We start from the raw sequence: 17734 nt of genomic DNA on the forward strand, positions 1-17734 counted from the left end.
ATATTGTTAGGGAAAATCAACTACATTAACATGCTTACATAAGCACTTTAGCTTCTTTGCTAAGATTACTCATGGAAATCCACTTCATATATCTCATACAAATAGAGAAGTTTCAGAGTAGCAGCCATGTTAGTCTGTATTTGCAAAAAGAAAAGGAGTACTTTTGGCATCTTAGAGGCTAACAAATTTATTTGAGCATAAGCTTTTGTGAGCTACAGCTCACTTCATTGATGAGCTGTAGCTCACGAAAGCTTATGCTCAAATAAATTTGTTAGTCTCCAAGGTGCCACAAGTACTCCTTTTCTTTTTACAAAAGGAGAACAAGAAGAAGCTTCTAACTGCAGTTGGTTGTCCAGCTGTTCTCCTCCCTGCATGAGGTAATTATATAGGATTTAAAAGAAAGATCCTGATGACTGGATCTGTTTAATTGTTATAGAAAATGATGAAAGCTGTTTTACTGTTGATATGTACAGCATTCACACTGTATTTTCTTTCTGCATGTCTAAGACGTAGCTAAATGTCAGATTTCCATAAGGAATGCTGATATGCTTCAGATAGTGATAAACTCTCTCTACTTGGCCTTAAAAATTCAAACATTCTAAATAAGATAAAATCATCATATTTGAATAAGGTAATTTTTCACCAAAAATTTCTTGATTTTTCACATCCCTGAGCCAGCAAGTTAGAGCGCTATAAAACGTAAGTGTAGCCAAGCCCTAACACACCATAGCATAGATGCTTCCTACATCAACAGAACAGATTTTTCTGGTGATATAGTGACTCCACCTTTATGAGAGACACCAGCGGTTGGGGTGACCCTAACCACCTCATGCAGGGTGCAAAATGTGTTGCAACCCTGAGTGAGGTAGCTGGGTCGCTCTAATTTTTAAGTGTAGACCTGGCCTAAGAGTGCCTGATTCTGAAGGAGCGTGAGGTAGCGAATCAGGCCAGGCAGGAACACGGCACGCTACTCCCGTGTGGACAAGCCCTAAGAACGGGGCCAGTCCCACAGCGGCTCCTGAGCTCTAGAAAAGTAAAACTGACCAGGGGCACGTGAACTTCACCGAGATTTGGGGGGCGGGGGGGAAGCCAGCAGCTGGCTCCTCTTTCCCCTCCCCCAGCCAGCGGGCCTGATCCCAGGAGCAGCAGCGCCCAAGGCCATTCGCCCCGGAGCGCTACTGCGGGCTGTGCTGGGAGGCTCCCCTGGCCCGGGGAGGGGCGGAGAAGGGGGGGGGGAAGAGGGCGGTAGCACCCCCCTGCCCTGGCGGGGGAGGGGCCGAGTTCCTCCCCGGAGAGCTGGAGGGATATTTTACAGGGGCCTCCCCCCCCCCGTCCCAGACCCCATGGGGGAGGCCGGGCCGGCAAAGGGGGGAGGGACCCGAGTCAGGTCCCCTCGCGCGTCCCCGCCCCCGCCCCCAATCAGCCCCGGCGATGGATGCGACGAGGCCCCGCTCCCCGCCCGCTTACTCCGGCTTCTCCTCCGTGTGCGGTGGCACGTGCGTGGTAGCCGCGGCTCCGGCCGGCCCGATGCCGACGCCGCTGCCGCTGCCGCCGCCCGTACGTGGCAGGGGAGAAGAGCTGGATCTCGGCCGGTGCCCCCGCCGGGCCGTCGCGCAGGCGCACTCACCCCGACGGAGGCTGATGGCGGCCGGACGGCGCACGCGCAGTGATGGAGCTAAGCGCCCGAGCAGGCCAGAGCAGACGAAGGAGGCCGCGCGTGCGCAGTCAGTGATCTAAGGGTCCCATTCACAGCAGAGCCGGCCTTCGCTTTACGCATGCGCCGGCGCGGCGACGGCAAGGGCACCAGTGCGCATGCCTAGTAAGAGAACCCGCCGTCGCCAGTCGAAGCTGCGGCTTCCCTCATGCAGAGCAAGCAACGCTGGGTTCCACGCATGCGCCGCACCAGCTGCCATAGCAGCGGTGTTTGTGTAGCTCGGGGAGTGCCCTGTAGCATTGTTTGTGCCGCAGTGACGTGGAGAGGCGCGGCCTCTGTGCTGGGCGCTGTACAAACTTGTCAGAAGGAGACAGCTTGGGGGGCAGAGGGCGAGGTACTGAGACTTGGCGGGCGGGGGGGGAGCAGAGGAGGCAGCTAGCCCCAGGCTGGGAAGGAGCTAGGGTGGCCACTCGTGCATTCCCCGAATACCAGACGTCCCAGTACTGCCCAGAATGGCATGGGACCCACCATGCAAGTGTGACCTTGTATGCACAGTGTGTATCTGAGTCTGCTCCATGGCATTAGAGCCACATACTGGCAGGTGGCATGGCACGGCATGGTCATGCCAGCAGTGGGCGGCACATGCTCTCCATTCTGGTGTCCACCATCTACCAGACTAAACCACCCTCTCCCACCTTCCCAGTTCCACTGCGCCTGCCATGTTACAGTATGTGGCTCTAGTGCCATGGAGCAGACTCAGACACTTGCTACATAGAATCATAGAATATCGGGGTTGGAAGGGACCTCAGGAGGTCATTTAGTCCAACCCCCTACTCAAAGCAGGACCAATCCCAACTAAATCATCCCAGCCAGGGCTTTGTCAAGCCGGGTCTTAAAAACCTCTAAGGATGCAGATTCCACCACCTCCCTAGGTAACCCATCCCAGTGCTTCACCACCCTCCTAGTGAAATCATGTTTCCTAATATCCAACCTAGGCCTCCCCCAGTGCAACTTGAGACCATTACTCCTTGTTCTGTCATCTGCCACCACCGAAAACAGCCTAGCTCCATCCTCTTTGGAACCCCTCTTCAGGTAGTTGAAGGCTGCTATCAAATCCCCCTTCACTCTTCTCTTCCGCAGATTAAATAACCCGTTTCCTCAGCCTCTCCTCATAAGTCATGTGCACCAGCCCCCTAATCATTTTTGTTGTCCTCCATTGGACTATCTACAATTTTTCCACATCCCTTCTGTAGTTGGGGGGACCAAAACTGGATGCAATACTCCAGGTGTGGCCCCACCAGTGCCGAATAGCGGGGAATAATCGCTTCCCTCAATCTGCTGGCAATGGTCCTACTGATATAGCCCAATATGCCATTGGCCTTCTTGGCAACAAGGGCACACTGCTGACTCGTATCCAGCTTCTCGTCTATTGTAATCCCCAGGTTCTTTTCTGCAGAACTACTGCTTAGTCAGTCGGTCCCCAGCCTTTAGCCGTGCGTGGGATTCTTCCTTCCTAAGTGCAGGACTCTGCACTTGTCCTTGTTGAACAACAGCAACAGAAGTTCTAGAGGCAGTAACAAGAAGAATTCTTCTGTCACCGTAGCTGCATCTACAGTGGGAGTTAGATTGACTTAAATAACAGCACTCAGGGTGTGAAATTTTTCAGAGCCTTGGCCTATGTCACTAGCTTGACCAAAGTTTTAGGTGTAGACCTGATCAGCTCTCAGCAGGGTCTAACAGTAAAACCCTAGTAGCAGAGTAGTGGGGAGGCACTGGGACTGCAAGTCACTCAGATTGAAATGGAGAGGAAGTAGAAAAAGTGTTTAAAAAATAAGCTAAATTTGCTATAGGTTTTCAATTCTAAATGTTACTTAATAAGAGAGGATTAGTAGTCCAGGTGGCTTCCCCTGAAAAAATGTTAGAAAATATAGATTTCCAATACCAAACATACCAACTCTTTTGTTGTTCACTGCCACCAGACACACATACACACTCGTTCTCTTCTAGTCAGACTCTCTCCCTCCCTCATTTTTCATACCTTTGGTCAGCCCTTCCCCCCACATTTGTGGCTTTTATGGACGCAGCACTTCCTGTTAGTTACCAGCAAGAAACTTTACCTCTTTAACATCTACATTATAGAGAATATCAAAGTTCAGCACCATTAGTAAGATCACTGTGTTCCAAATGCAGATAAGAGTTGAACTATTGCTCTTAAACACATGCTGCTAAGAAAAGATTTTAAAAAAGAATAAACTTTGGGTTCAAAAACATTGACTCCCCGCCATCTTTCAAGGGGAGTTGAAAATGGTTATTGTGCTACTGTGAGGAGGGTCCAAACTGTTCAATACAAATTGTCGCAATACTTCATTCAACACTGCAGGACTCTAGCTACAATGTGTCCAGCATGCATCAATACCAAAGCTAATACCTCGAACAGAAGGAATCATACCAATTCTTTTGGGGGGGTTTGTTGTTCATTTTGGTGTCTATAAAGAGAGGAAAATTATTTCTAATTTAAATAATCTAATCTCAAATGTACAATGCAAAAATGATCTGATGTCATTCTATAGAATAACTACACTTTTGTCCAAAAAATTAAATAAATTTGAATAAAGCTTGAGTGGTATTATTACACTCATCATAAAGACCAATCACCACTGTATGAGTGTGCTTTACCTGGCTTTCAGTAAAAACAAATGTTTTCCTCAATAATAATAATAATTTGCTGAACAGAGCACCCTTCTTCCAATGATATCAAAGGGATTTACAACACTAGGTATTAAGGACCTCCTTTTACAGTCGGAGAAACATATACACAGAAAATTAAAGTGTCTTGTCCATAGGGAGTGTGATAGAGTGTATGCATGATAGTACAATGTGGACAACTACCTTGCAGTTTAAGTGCTCCTCACCACCTTCCTCCTAATAGTGATAGTGGTTCCAGCTTCATATCTGACATAACTGCTTTTGTTTAAAGGGTCCCCAATCTAAAGGAGATGTCTACCTTCTCCCTCCCACCAATACTATGGTTTTCTGGAGGCTAGAGAGGTTTTCAGGACAAAAGGACCCTCTCTTTGTTATTGGCTGAGCTCTATTTCAGAATTGTCTGTCACAGTATGTGTATAGGTGTATGGTCTTTTGAAAGACTTCCATCAAGGCATGGTTCTGTGTATTCCCAAAGGTTACCCACCAAGGTTCAGATCATCATATTGGGTCAAGACCACTACCCAATATGAGGCAGCTTGGGAGTTTGCAAAGCATGCCATCCCGTTCATTTCGCTTTAGTTCAATTAAAAACCAAAAGAGGGAAGGGGGGAGAAATGTACAAATTGTTTAAGGACAGACTTCTATTTAACCTTTACCACAAGCATTCTTTTGTTAACAGAATGGCTAATCATACCAATGTTCTATATCAAGGCCTGTTGAATCAGGGAAATATATTTTCTTTTTATCCAGGAACTATCTAATTCTCACAGACTTCCCCCAACACACTGTATAGGATTGGAGGGTCAATATTGTTATCAACCCCATTGTACAGATAAGGAACTTACTATAGCACCGCTGACTTTTTCTCAAGGCTACAGAGTGAGTCAATGTCAGAGCTAGGATTAGAACACTGGAGCTTCTGGCCCCCAGTCCTCTGCTCAGGGCACTAGACTAGACAGTGCTTCTTTCCTAAAGGATAATCTGCTGTTTGTGCTGTCCCCACTCTTGACTTCAGTATCCAGACACTTCTCCCCAGGACCCTTTGACATCATCTACTTCTTCTCATTGGATTTTAAGCTTCTTCCATTATAAACTGACCATATTACATACTCACAACAAATACCAATAGCTTCACCACACTGTTTTATTTGTTTATTCTACCATATGGAGTCAGACATATTTTATAGCATTTATAGCAGCAGTTTATCCTAAAAAGCTTTTAGCTGGGAAGCTCAATAGGCAACTCTAAATCTTTTTCTAAAAGACAGTCAAATAGCGATTACATTAGGGAAGGGATTGGCATTTAGAATATGGAAAGAGAGCTAATGAGAACTCTACTGTTTATTCGCAAAAAGAAAAGGAGTACTTGTGCAACCTACTGTTTATTGTTTTGCTTATGTTTTTTAGTTAAACGGGAATTACTTATAAAAGGGAAAAGAGACTACCTTTGGACAGAGTATATTAGATAGGCCAGGAACAGATATATCTGGGAGAACAGACAGACATGACTAAGTCAGATCAACACCCTTCTATTTTGTGCAATATTGTAATGACCTTCAAATTCCCTTGTAAGAACTTTCTTAGTTGTGTACAATTAAAGTGCCACATATAGGCTCTGCACAGCTGTTATCCTGCCTTACATTTTTGGTAGCTGTCCTACTGTCTTCTGATCTGTGCCCAGCGCTTGTTGCAGGAGTGGTGGTCACCAATGATCTCTCTCTAGAACAAACTCAGAAAGCTGCGATTTTACATTTTAATTCTTCGTAGGTGTCTGATCATTGCTGGAAAAGGAGGTTTCTTCTGAAAAGGTCTCAGATGGTTTGAAGGTCTCATATATGTTTTTTTTAGAACGGAATTTTAAAAGATAATAAGTCTTCGAATGCAGGTAAATCGGTATATCCGGCAGTGAGACAAAAGAAAACATCTCAGTAACCTTTTTCTTGAAGATTGGTGATCTGAAAGTGTATAGAATACAGATCTGAAGTCCCTGTGGGTTAAATGAAAGCACAGAGTTAATCATAGTAATGAAATGAAATGAAAGCTCAGAGTAAAATTGACCAATATCTTTTCGTAGTGACTTGAAGATAATTGCAATGATGATAATACCTATTTCTTATATAGCACTTTTCATCAGTAGATCTTAAAGCACTTCACAATCTTCAGTGTACTTATCCTCTCAACATCCCTGTAAGGTAGGGAAGTGCTATTACCCTATTATACAGGTGGGGAAGAGAGACTAAGTGATTTGCCCGTAGTCACATAAGAAGTCTGTGACAGAGGAGGGAATTGAACCTAGATCTCCCAAGTCCTAGATTAATCCCCTAACCACTATAATTATTAACCATAACATTAATGTCTTGAAATACAGGATGGTATTACAAGAATGCTGTATGTATTTGCTAGTATGTATAAGATTGGCAGTATTGCCCTCTACTAGATGGAATATAAGGCCTACTTAAGCATGTGTTATATAAGACCCTATACTATAGGTAAAAGAGAGTCTCCTTGCAATACTACAATGTGGGATGGCACCAAATAGGACAGTCTGCATCAGTCATTAGTTAAAACTGGAGGTAGATGGGACTTTAAAATTTTAAGCCATTGCAAAAACATATCACATCTTTGGGATGCATCCCTCTGGATTATGTGAACTCATTCACTTTACTTTCAATCATTTTTACTTAAGCCCAGTCTACGTTTAAAAACTTTGCTGGTATAGCACTATTGGAAAACCCTCCTGGTGTAGACACAGCTTATATCAGCAAAAAAGGGCTTTTGCCAATATAGCTTATACTACTTCCCTGAGCAAAATAAGCTATACTGGCAAAAGCACTTTTATGCTGGCATAACAGAGGGTTTTTGCTGGTATAGGAATGTTGTGAAAACCCCTCATTCCTAGCTAACATTGTTATACCAGCAAAAATTTCTAGTGTAGACCTGGCCTTAGACTGTAAGTTCTTCAGTGCAAGGAAGGATACTCTCATTGTTATGTGTTTGTTCAGTGTCTATCACAATGGGCCCCTGATCCATGATTGGCTTCCCTAGCCACTACTGTAATACAAATAATAATAAATAATAATAATATGTCTATCTGCCATACATTCAATAGTTGCTTTCAGGGAAACTGCTCTCACAGACAGCAGAACCATTGAAACAGATGGGCTAGACAGCTGACTGCATGGTTTAAAAACGAACTCAACTCCAGTGGAAAGGGGTGTGATGTTTTATTTTTAATTATTCTGAAACACTAATAATTATTTTCATGCTTAGAAACTAAACATCTGACGGAAATTTTAATTAACAATTTCTGCAGACTGTTGTGTGCTTTTCAAGAGTCAGATTAGGATGGAGGGAAATGGTTGAACTTCCAAGCTCCAGCCACAAAGTAAGCTTAGCCCATGGGAGTCATCAAGATGAGAAACAGCTCACAGTAGATTGTACAGATGTTCAATTGTGATCATGTGTGCCATTTGGCTCCACTGGGTCCCTTGAGCTTGGCTCCCTCTCATTGGGGCTTAAATACATATGGGCTGTCATACGCTCCTTCTAAGAGAAGGAAAAAAATGTGGTGGCTTCTCCCAAATGCCATCTCACTTGTGGCGCCAAAAATGAAATTTCATTCATAGTAAATTGTGCAGATCTCTGACAACTTCCTCTCCTTTCTTTCATGAAGAATGATATAGTTAATAAGGGCTTTTCTACTCTGGGAAATTTACTGGAATAAGTGTGTCCACATGAGGAATTATACCAATATAAATATAATGCTTTGAATTCACACACCATACATACCTTATACTTAAGGGTAAGAGTCTGTTACGGAGGTCACAGAAGTCACGGATTCCATGATTTTCTGGGACCTACGTGACTTCCGTACCTGAAGCCGCTGGTGTGGCTGGTCCCAAGAGCCGCCGAAGCAGCAGCAGTCCCAGGGGCGGCCCCTGAGCAGCAGCAGTCCCGGGGGCTGCCCTGGAGGCTGTCAGAGCAGCGGTCCCCAGGGGCTTCAGAGCAGCAGATGGGCAGAGGCAGTCAGCCCCCACTGCCGGAGAAGGGGCCAGCCACTGGCCCCCATGGCCTCCCAGAGCATCCGTACCCCAGGAGCAGCTAAGATTTAATCAGGGACATTTATAGTAAAAGTCATGGACAGGCCAGGGACCGTGAATTTTTGTTTATTGCCCGTGACCTATCCATGACTTTTACTAAAAATACCCATGACTAAATCTTAGCCTTACTTATACTGGTATAACTTCCTATGAAGATAAACCCCCACTCTCCACCCCCTTTTTTTTTTAACTAAGTCAGAGATTTTGGAGGAAAAACATAAAAGTTGCATTATGCCAGTTGTTTCCAAGCCCTGTTGATTTTTAGGTTTCAAAAAATTACTCCCATGCATATACAGAATCTGAAGTACTTTTTAAATAAAGACTTTGGGGATCCAATACTGTTGAATGTTGAGCACTCTCAATTCCCATTGAAATTAATGGGAATATATATATTCTGCTCTACTTTGGATCAAGCCCTTAGTAAGCACACTTATTACTCATGCAAAATACAGGTTTTACCTATGTCTGCTAAACAGTATTTTGGAGATTATACAATGGTGTAGTATGCTATGCTATGAAGTTTAAAGCCAAAAGTCCAGCATGACCACATTGCTCATGAGCAATAGAGATGCATGTGCTTTTCTCTAGGGCTTTGTCCAGTCTAGTTTTAAAGATCCTAAAGCAATGGAAATTTCACAACTTCCCTTGGCTGACATTTCCACAGCTAATGAAGTTTTTCCTAATATTCACTCTCACAATCCCTTTTTGTATGGTCTGGTACAAAGAGAAGCCACTACATATGGACAAGTCTTTTCAGTGTGACCTTACACATCCTACGGAATAATATAGCACATTAGCTAGTAATACCAGAAGAGTTTTATGAATAATATATTCAACTCAGCCATTTTTAAACAATTTTTGAATTTTTGTATGAAGCAACATGGTTTTCCGACAATTTACTAAGATACTGGATTATGGAGGGAAAGGGGATGCATTTTTTCAGTGTCTCATTCATCAGTATTGAAACAGCTACATACTGTACCTGGGTGGCATTGAAAATACAGAACAAAATGCTGAAGACAAAATTTGTTGTCTCTTGATTTATTAGCATCATATAGCCCAGGACCCAGGTGATTCCAAGCACTACAGCTACAGATAAAGTGCCAAGTATCTTCGTTGTGAATGATTTCTTTTTATTGCTAGAGGGGAGAAAAAAAGTAACATTCCCAAGTGTTAAAAAATGTACAGATAAAATAACTCATTGTCTTGGTTTATTCAACCATTTTATTTAGCGTCCTGCATTTAAGGATTATTCAGTGGTAATCTAAGCTGTGTCCAGAACAGAGAGAACTCAACTGAGCAGATCAAAAGAGATATCTCCCTACGCTGCTCTGAAAGACTAATAAGAATAGCATCAGAACGATTACTGCTGGAGGTACTTTGCCTTACTAGATACAGAGAGAGAAAAAGCTGCCAATGCAGCAGAAAGCAGGAAGGAATAATAAAATAAAATAAAAAATAAACTATTATTGTTTAAAATTATTTAAAAATGTGACCAAATTAGAAGAATTCTTATTTTGATTCAAATTTCCACAATGTTCTACCTATTATAGACATAGGCCCCCAATGATGTTTGGATTCAGCTCCGAATCCCAACTTCTCCCAAGTCTGACTATATTTCATTATCAGGATGTTTTGGGTTCGGAGCCATCTCTAAAAATTATAGGGGGGGAATTAAAACAATGATGTAAACACTTGTTGAAGGCAACACTTCTTCAGGTTAAATAAAAGTAACAGTTCCCTTTCAAACTGATATAAATGCATATTCTCCTTTACTAACTGTGAATCTGAGTTTCCAATATAACATCAATTACCATGAGAATAACAGTCACATCCAAATTCAGCATTATATATTATAGTCAACATATTGAAATCTGGCTATGTAAAATCAGACATCTAAGTCCATTTTTAGATTTCTAAGTAAGTGGCCTGATTTTAGACTCCTGGGGTGATAAGCACCCATAATTCTCAATGGGCTGTGACAGTGGCTTTAATTCTTTTCCCACTTATACTGCTGTAAATCAGGAATTAATCCATTGAGATCAGTGGAATAACACTCATATAAAACTAGTTTAAAGGATGATCCAAAGCCCACTGAAGTCAATGAAATGGCTCTCTTTGGATCAGGCCCAGTGCACTTTGGGGAGAATTGGGCCAAAACATGTTAAAGTGCCTAACTTTTGCAACCCAAGTTTGAACATTTCAACCTCATGAACAAAGAAGGAAAGGGGTTGTAAAGGAGAAAAGTCATGCTCAAAATCATCAGTGAACATTTTTTAAAAGGGCAAGAAAAATTATGAAAGACACCAGGTAATTTAAAGTATGCATTTATATCAGTTTGAAAGGGAACTGTTACTTTTATTTAACCTGAAGAAGCATTGCCTTCAACAAGCGTATACATCGTTGTTTTAATTCCCGCCCCCTATAATTTTGAGACCAAGAATCAGATTTTCCAAGGACACAGTCTACTGCTGTCGAAAGAGAGACAGGGCCAAATTCTTCTCTCAGCTTGTACCAGTGTAACACAGAGCAGAATTTGGCCCACTATGTTAAGTCAATGAGATAATGAGGGCTATTGCACTCTGTGATATTCTAGTTTCTCTGAAAATATTTTTTTAAATGAAAGAGCCTTCTGTCAAACGTTTGAGTTGATGTCATCTAAGAGAACATATATTAATATTCTAAATGCTCTGAGTTCTCTGCCACCCCCTCACCTTGTCAGATTTGTGTTTTCCTTCCACATAACAAGGACTGTGATCTTGACAAAGATGATAATGTTAAACAGAAGGATGACTGCCACAACCAAAAGGAATGCCCATATCATGGGCTTTTTTGTGCTCACTTTCCCTTTGTCATCCAGGACTGCAAGCCAGCAACTTAAACATAAAGAGACCATTTCAACAGATTTGGCAGACATATTATAAATGCATAACCATAACATAATACACCACCTTTCATCCTGAAGGATCCCAGAGGACTTTATAGGCATCACTCACCCACTAGTGAAATGCAGCCATATCTAGAATGGAGTGCTGTAGACATGCAGCACTAATAAAGCTATTTTTAATTTTTTCTCCCCTGGAGAAGTGAAGAATATGTTATCAGCTGAAACTTCACAGGAGAATTTGGGGGAGATAGAATGTAATTATCCAAACTGGAATCTGACAGGACATGGGAATTTATTATTATTATTATTATTGTCTATATTAGAATAGAGCCTCGGGACTCTCAGTCAAGATCAGAGAGCCCCATTGTACTTGGGATTGTACATACATGTAGTATAAAGACAGACCCTGCACCAGAAAGTTTACAATCTATGTTCATGGCAAGATGAAAGGGGCAGCAGCTGAAACAGATAAATGGGGCCAAGGAAGGGAGGATGAGGTTTCAGTATAACTATCATGTTTTTGTTTAACAAACAGTACTCTCAGATAAGAACATTAATACTCCCTAAATCTTGAGAAAAGCACCATTAGATATATAATGATCCAGGTGGAAAGGGTTTTGTTTTTACATCTCACTTGAAAGAATCGACCTCTGATTACATACTTACAGTCCACTAGAACCAACCACAGACCGTGCCCAGCCCAGCATATTTTATAAGAAAGACTGTTATGGTGTGGCTGCAGTCATATAGAAAGCATATAAAATAATATAGGTTAATTGTGGACTTTAGTGACATAGGCCAAAATTTTAAAACTTACATGCCTAAATTTAAGCACTTAAATCCCTATTTAGGCACCTAAATAAGTGGCCTGAATTTCAAGGGGGCTGAGACCATACACAGTTGCCACTGAAGTCAATGAGGAATTGTGCATGAACATTCAAGGCAAATTTTGGCCAGTGCCTTAATCAGCATTTGTTAACAAAGGACCAAAGCCTGAAGTCCTTACTTAGGCAAAACTCCAGCTGAGTTTAACAGAAGTTTTGCTTGGGTAAGAACTAAGACGTTCAGGACTGTATTCGTTAATTAGTTACAATTACTACCATGGTAAATCCAGGGTATCCTTAATACTGCTGTGCATTAAAGATACAATAAAACAAGTGGTGTAATCATTCATCTACTTACAACTCTTCCTGTCGGTAGTTTAATGGCTTGCCCTTTCTATAGGTAGCTCCAAGTGTTATAGCAACCACTACAGCAGGCACTCCTAATTGACAAAGAGAGAGAGAGATCAGTAGTGTATTGTTTAATTACCTAGGTCTAGATCACCCCCTTCTGCAGAAATACCAAAATAAGGGGGAAACTTGCCTACTAAAACCCTCAAGGCTTGTTAAGGGCCATTTTCTATCTGTCCTGCACTCAGTTAAGTGGTGATAGTGTCCTTGAGGAAAAGGCAGGATTTGGGATTGAGTAAGGCAGTTATCTATGGGAAGCTCAGGGCCAAACCTTACTGAGTTTACCTATGGAGCATCAGTTCCTGAGCATGCCTTCTAGAGGCTCACCACATCCTGGGAGCACAGCAAACTCCTCTGCTGTGCTGTCGTTGGCTCTCTTACAGCAACTGTGCAATCCTAGCCCCTTTTCACAATCTAGAACTATTTAGTAGATTCCACGAGAAAGCTGTATCCCACATCAGCTGCATACTTAGTGAGGCAAAGACAACTACGATATTCATGCACACTTTATTAGAATACTGTACCAAATGAATCTGAATCCCAGAGACTCCTGTCTTATTCAATGGGTACCCCCGTCTCCCTCAGTTCTCCCAGTAGTTCCCCTTAACCTTGCATCATTGCTGCTTATTGCTATGCTCTGAAGATGTGATAAATGTTTATTACAAAGTAGTACATAATAATAATACAAGCCAATTTTTTTTTGGATGGCTGAATGGCTCCTATTGAAATCAATGGGAATCTCACATGCTCTTCCTAGGGCAGAATTTGACTCCAAGTATGCAATCACTTATCAGAAACAATTTTGTTTCAGGTGATAAAATATTCTTGAAGCCCTTAACTATTGCCAAAATTCTTGCTGCATGCAGCAGACGGGAGTTGCTGTGACAATGAACATGGCATGTATATCCGATAATTCTACTGAGCTCCATATTAATGCAGTGAAAGCAGATTGATAAAGCAGCTGGTAAACTCCAGGTGAATCAATAAAAGGACATAAGAAGTAGCTGGAGGCTACCTGTTAAACCACATAGCTGATCCAAAGAAACTGACTGTATTTCATTTTCTGTCTATTGGATTAATATGTTTAAAGCTTACACTGAATGCACTACTTACATTTTGAAAGCCCTCTGCATATGAGACTCTAATTCTTACCCCATCCAATTATTGACATGATTAAAGTGAAGTGTCCAGGAATGGGCCTCAGGGTTTTAAGCAGCAGTAAGTACAAATGTGCAGAATTGAGCGCTGTCCACATAAATGTTGCCAACAAGAAATAGTGCAGCAAGACAGCTACAGCAGTACACAAGGGATTTTCAGGAGGATCTTCACAGTCCGAGGCCATTACGGTGTTTGTTTTGGAAGAATTTCTGGTATTATTGGCATTTGGGTTGTCAATTCCAAAGATGAAGATGATGTTGAAAATCAGCATTGATGTGCAGAGACTCACCAACATCCAGGTAACTGAGAATTTTCGTGTTTTCCTATTGGTTAGTAAGCACCATACATATTTGAGAAAAAAGTAGCAAAGCAAGAAAAGAAATTATGATACATTTCCCCCTTTCCTGAATCTCTTAACATGTTAGAAGTCAGCTGGGGGTGTGCAACCTTTTTTTAATACAAACTTTGTATTAACTGAAATTTACAAAGCCAAAAACCAGCAATAAACATTTGGCAAAGAGTTCTACATTACTTTTATTTTCACACCTATCTATCAAATTCACCTTGACATCAGTGAGGGTGTCTGTGAGGGCACTCAACACCTTGTAGGACTGGGCCCTTAGTACAATATTTGGGACACATTTCCATACTTTTCTGCTGCTTTTCAGGCTGGTTAGTCTCAGTGTAAGAGGGAGAAAACAGTGTAACAGAAATATTTCTAAACACTCTTAGAGGCCCAACAAGCTGGGCACATCAACATATTTTATAAATGCACATGAAAAACTCTCTCCTTCCTGGAATTGGTATAACTCCATTGACTTTGGTGGAATTACTCCTGAACTACACTAGTGTAAGCAAGATCAGAACAACTCCTAGAAACAGACTTTGTCATTAACCAGGATAGCTGCAATTATGTGAGTTGGAGTTTGGCTATTGCCTGAGAAAGGATCACATAATATTAACTAATACATTGATGTCTCGGGAGCTTTATAAAGCCACTGCACATTTAGGGCAAAATACATCATTCTACCATGTATCAAAACACACTCGGACAATACCCGAGGTCTTTACTTAGTCTTTAATCGGGCAAAAGTTCTAGGGAAGTCAATGAGAGTTTTGCATTGAGTAAGGACTTCAGAATTTGGCCCATATGGACTGGAGTGTTAAGACTAAAGGTTTGAAAATATTATCTCCTGAATGCAGTGATACCTTAAAACCAGCAGCTTCGAGCATTCTCTCTCAGTCTTTTTAATCCCATAGAACAGGCAAACCTTTTGGCCTGAGGGCCGCGTTGGGTTTCAGAAATTGTATGGAGGGCTGGTTAGGGGAGGCTGTGCCTCCCCAAACAGCCAGGTGTGGCCCGGCCCCTGCCCCACTTCTTGCCTCCTGATGCCCCCCCCATCCACCACCCCCCACTCCCTGTCCCCTGACCACCCCCTGAACCCCCACCCCTGACTGCCCCCCGCCACCCCATCCAACCCCTCCCCTCATTCCTGATTGCCCCCCCCGGGATCCCTGCCCCATCCAACCACCCCTTCTCCCTGACCGCCCCCAGAACCCCATCCAATCCCCCCTCTCCTTCCTGACTGCCCCCACTGGGACCCCTGCCACATCCAACCACCCCTTCTCCCTGTCCCCTGACTGCCCCCTGCCACCCATCCAACCCCTCCTCTCCTTCCTGACTGCCCCCCCAGGACTCCTGCCCCCTGTCCCCTGACTGCCCCCCGCTGCCCCATCCAACCCCCACTCCTTCCTGACTTCCCCCCAGGAACCCCTACCCCCATTCAACCCCCCTGTTCCCTGCCCTCTGATCTCCCCAACCCCTGTCCATGCCTCCTCCTCCCCCCCAGAACTCCACTGTCCTCTATCCAACTTCCCCGCTCCCTGACCCCTTACCGTGCTGTCTGGAGCACTGGTGGCTGGAGCCAGCCACGCCACTGCGCAGCACAGAGCACTGGGTCTTGCCGGGCTCTGCAGCTGCGCTGCCGCAGGAGCTCACCACCCTGAGGATTGCGCCGGCGGTGGTGAGGTGAGGCTGTGGGGGAGGGGGGACAGCAGGGGAGGGGCCAGGGGCTAGCCTCCCGGGCCAGGAGTTCAGAGGCCGGTCAGGAGCGTCCCGAGGGCCAAGGTTTGCCCACCTCTGCGGTAGAACCATCTTTTCTAAAATAAATTTCTATCCTGCATCACAGGTTTCAGAGTAGCAGCCGTGTTAGTCTGTATTCGCAAAAAGAAAAGGAGTACTTGTGGCACCTTAGAGACTAACAAATTTATTAGAGCATAAGCTTTCGTGAGCTATCCGATGAAGTGAGCTGTAGCTCACGAAAGCTTATGCTCTAATAAATTTGTTAGTCTCTAAGGTGCCACAAGTACTCCTTTTCTTTTATCCTGCATCAGTCTCTGTATCTATCATACTATTGTCTAAACAATGAAATGTCATTTGTTACTTTTGATTGTCTTAAAAATAATTAAGTAAAATTAGCCCAAACTATACAGACTCCAAATGGACTCATACTGACACAGCCTGCTTTTGTGGATCCCTTTGAAGGATTGGGACCTTAGGGTAAAATTTTGTGAGTCAGAGCAGGTTGGTAGTACTCAGTATCTCATAGGAAGGGCTCAGTACCTCACAAATTGGGCTGTGAGATACTCTTCAGAACTCTGTGGTGCCACTTCTCTTTGAATCTAAAGTATTTTCAAATATAAGTTGTCCTAATGACTTTTAGTCATTAATTTTACTGCATTGTTATCCTCATATATTAAAATAAGGAAACCACAGCAGAGAAAGGTTACATGATTTGCTCAAGGTAACACAGCAAGAGAGTGGCACAGAGGACAGCCCAAGTCTCCTGACTTCTAGTCCTTTGCTCTAACTGCTAGACAATACTGCTCCTTAAGCTTACAACATATTTTAACATATTGTTGATACTATGCAATAGTAAGATATTAAGAGTATCTATCTATATTATAAAGTGACTTCACTCACTTTTTTCAGACTATATTCAGAGCAGCATAATGTTAAATTAGCATAAAAATATTTTTGCAGATAATGTCTAGTTTATGTCTTTTCTCTTACCTGGTGAGAATTTGAAACAGAATGGTAATAACCAGACCAGCAATGGAGAATCCACTACCAATGTTTGAGACAATCTCTAGAGGTTTTGCATATTTGTAATTGATCCTGAAGCTCTAGAAAATAATTTTTATTAATTATAAATAAGATATTCAGCTAGTTGGGTGTGCATGTTGTGGGGGAGATAGTTTTCTCTCTAAAATTTATGTGGATGATTGACATGGGAATAATCGTGTTTTTTTAATGTTATGGCTATTACTAGTCACTGCCAAAATTTTCAGGTCACACAAAATTAGTCAAAACCAGAGACATTTTTCAGGAACTTCAGAGCGACCTAACAAAGCTAAGTGAATGTATAAGGCAATGGCAGATGAAATTAATTGTTAAGAAATGTAATATACCTTGGAAGAAATAATTTGACCTAGTCATATACAATTCTGGATTCTAAATTAATTGTGACATGTAGGGAAAAAAATCTGGGCAATATTATGGATAGCAAATCAGAACCTGTCCTCTGTATAGTTACAGTAAAAGCAGCAAACAAAATGTTAGCATATATAATGTCTGGTGCAGACAGGCCCGCCGACAGCAATTCCGGGCCCCAGGACAGAACAGTCAATGGACCCCCACTCACACACATGCTGTGCCCGCGCGGACACGGTCCGCCTGACATTTGGGTGGTGCTGTGCCCGTGCTGACTGGTGCCCAGCAAGCTGCCGGCTGCAATGCTGGGCGCACTCTTCTGGCACAGCCCGGGCTTCCACATGCCCACCCAGTAGGGTTGCCAACAGTCTAATTGCCCAAACCCAAACACCTTTGCCCCACCCCTTGTCCCGCCTCTTCCCTGAGACCACGCCCCTGTCCTGTCCCTTCTATGAGGCCCTGCCCCCTGCTAACTCCATCCCCCCTCCCTCCGTCGCTTGCTGT

At 43.1% G+C, this 17734-nt stretch overlaps 2 protein-coding genes across 13 annotated transcripts in view; both read right to left on the reverse strand.

Moving 5' to 3' along the window:
• Nucleotides 1–1890, reverse strand: part of TFG (trafficking from ER to golgi regulator) — a 35003-nt gene extending 33113 nt beyond the window's left edge. For 2 of the 12 annotated variants that reach the window (XM_043511231.1, XM_043511219.1), the window contains exon 1: nucleotides 1628–1834. The gene's annotated coding sequence lies outside the window, so the exon portion shown is untranslated. Of the gene's footprint in view, nucleotides 1–1467 lie in introns of all 12 variants that reach the window. The other 10 variants (XM_043511205.1, XM_043511199.1, XM_043511226.1 and 7 more) reach the window with 10 other exon arrangements.
• A 3858-nt stretch (nucleotides 1891–5748) lies between these two features.
• Nucleotides 5749–17734, reverse strand: part of ADGRG7 (adhesion G protein-coupled receptor G7) — a 30166-nt gene continuing 18180 nt past the window's right edge. The window contains exons 8-13 of the mRNA XM_043505878.1: nucleotides 16811–16923; nucleotides 13732–14060; nucleotides 12530–12611; nucleotides 11175–11336; nucleotides 9443–9599; nucleotides 5749–6347 (exon numbers count right to left, since the gene is read on the reverse strand). Of these exons, the coding sequence (XP_043361813.1) occupies nucleotides 6114–6347; nucleotides 9443–9599; nucleotides 11175–11336; nucleotides 12530–12611; nucleotides 13732–14060; nucleotides 16811–16923 (1077 nt within the window). The 3' untranslated portion in view covers nucleotides 5749–6113. The remainder of the gene's footprint in view (nucleotides 6348–9442; nucleotides 9600–11174; nucleotides 11337–12529; nucleotides 12612–13731; nucleotides 14061–16810; nucleotides 16924–17734) is intronic.

This window comes from Dermochelys coriacea, chromosome 1 (assembly GCF_009764565.3).
Source record: "Dermochelys coriacea isolate rDerCor1 chromosome 1, rDerCor1.pri.v4, whole genome shotgun sequence".
Classification (NCBI taxonomy): Eukaryota; Metazoa; Chordata; order Testudines; family Dermochelyidae; genus Dermochelys; species Dermochelys coriacea.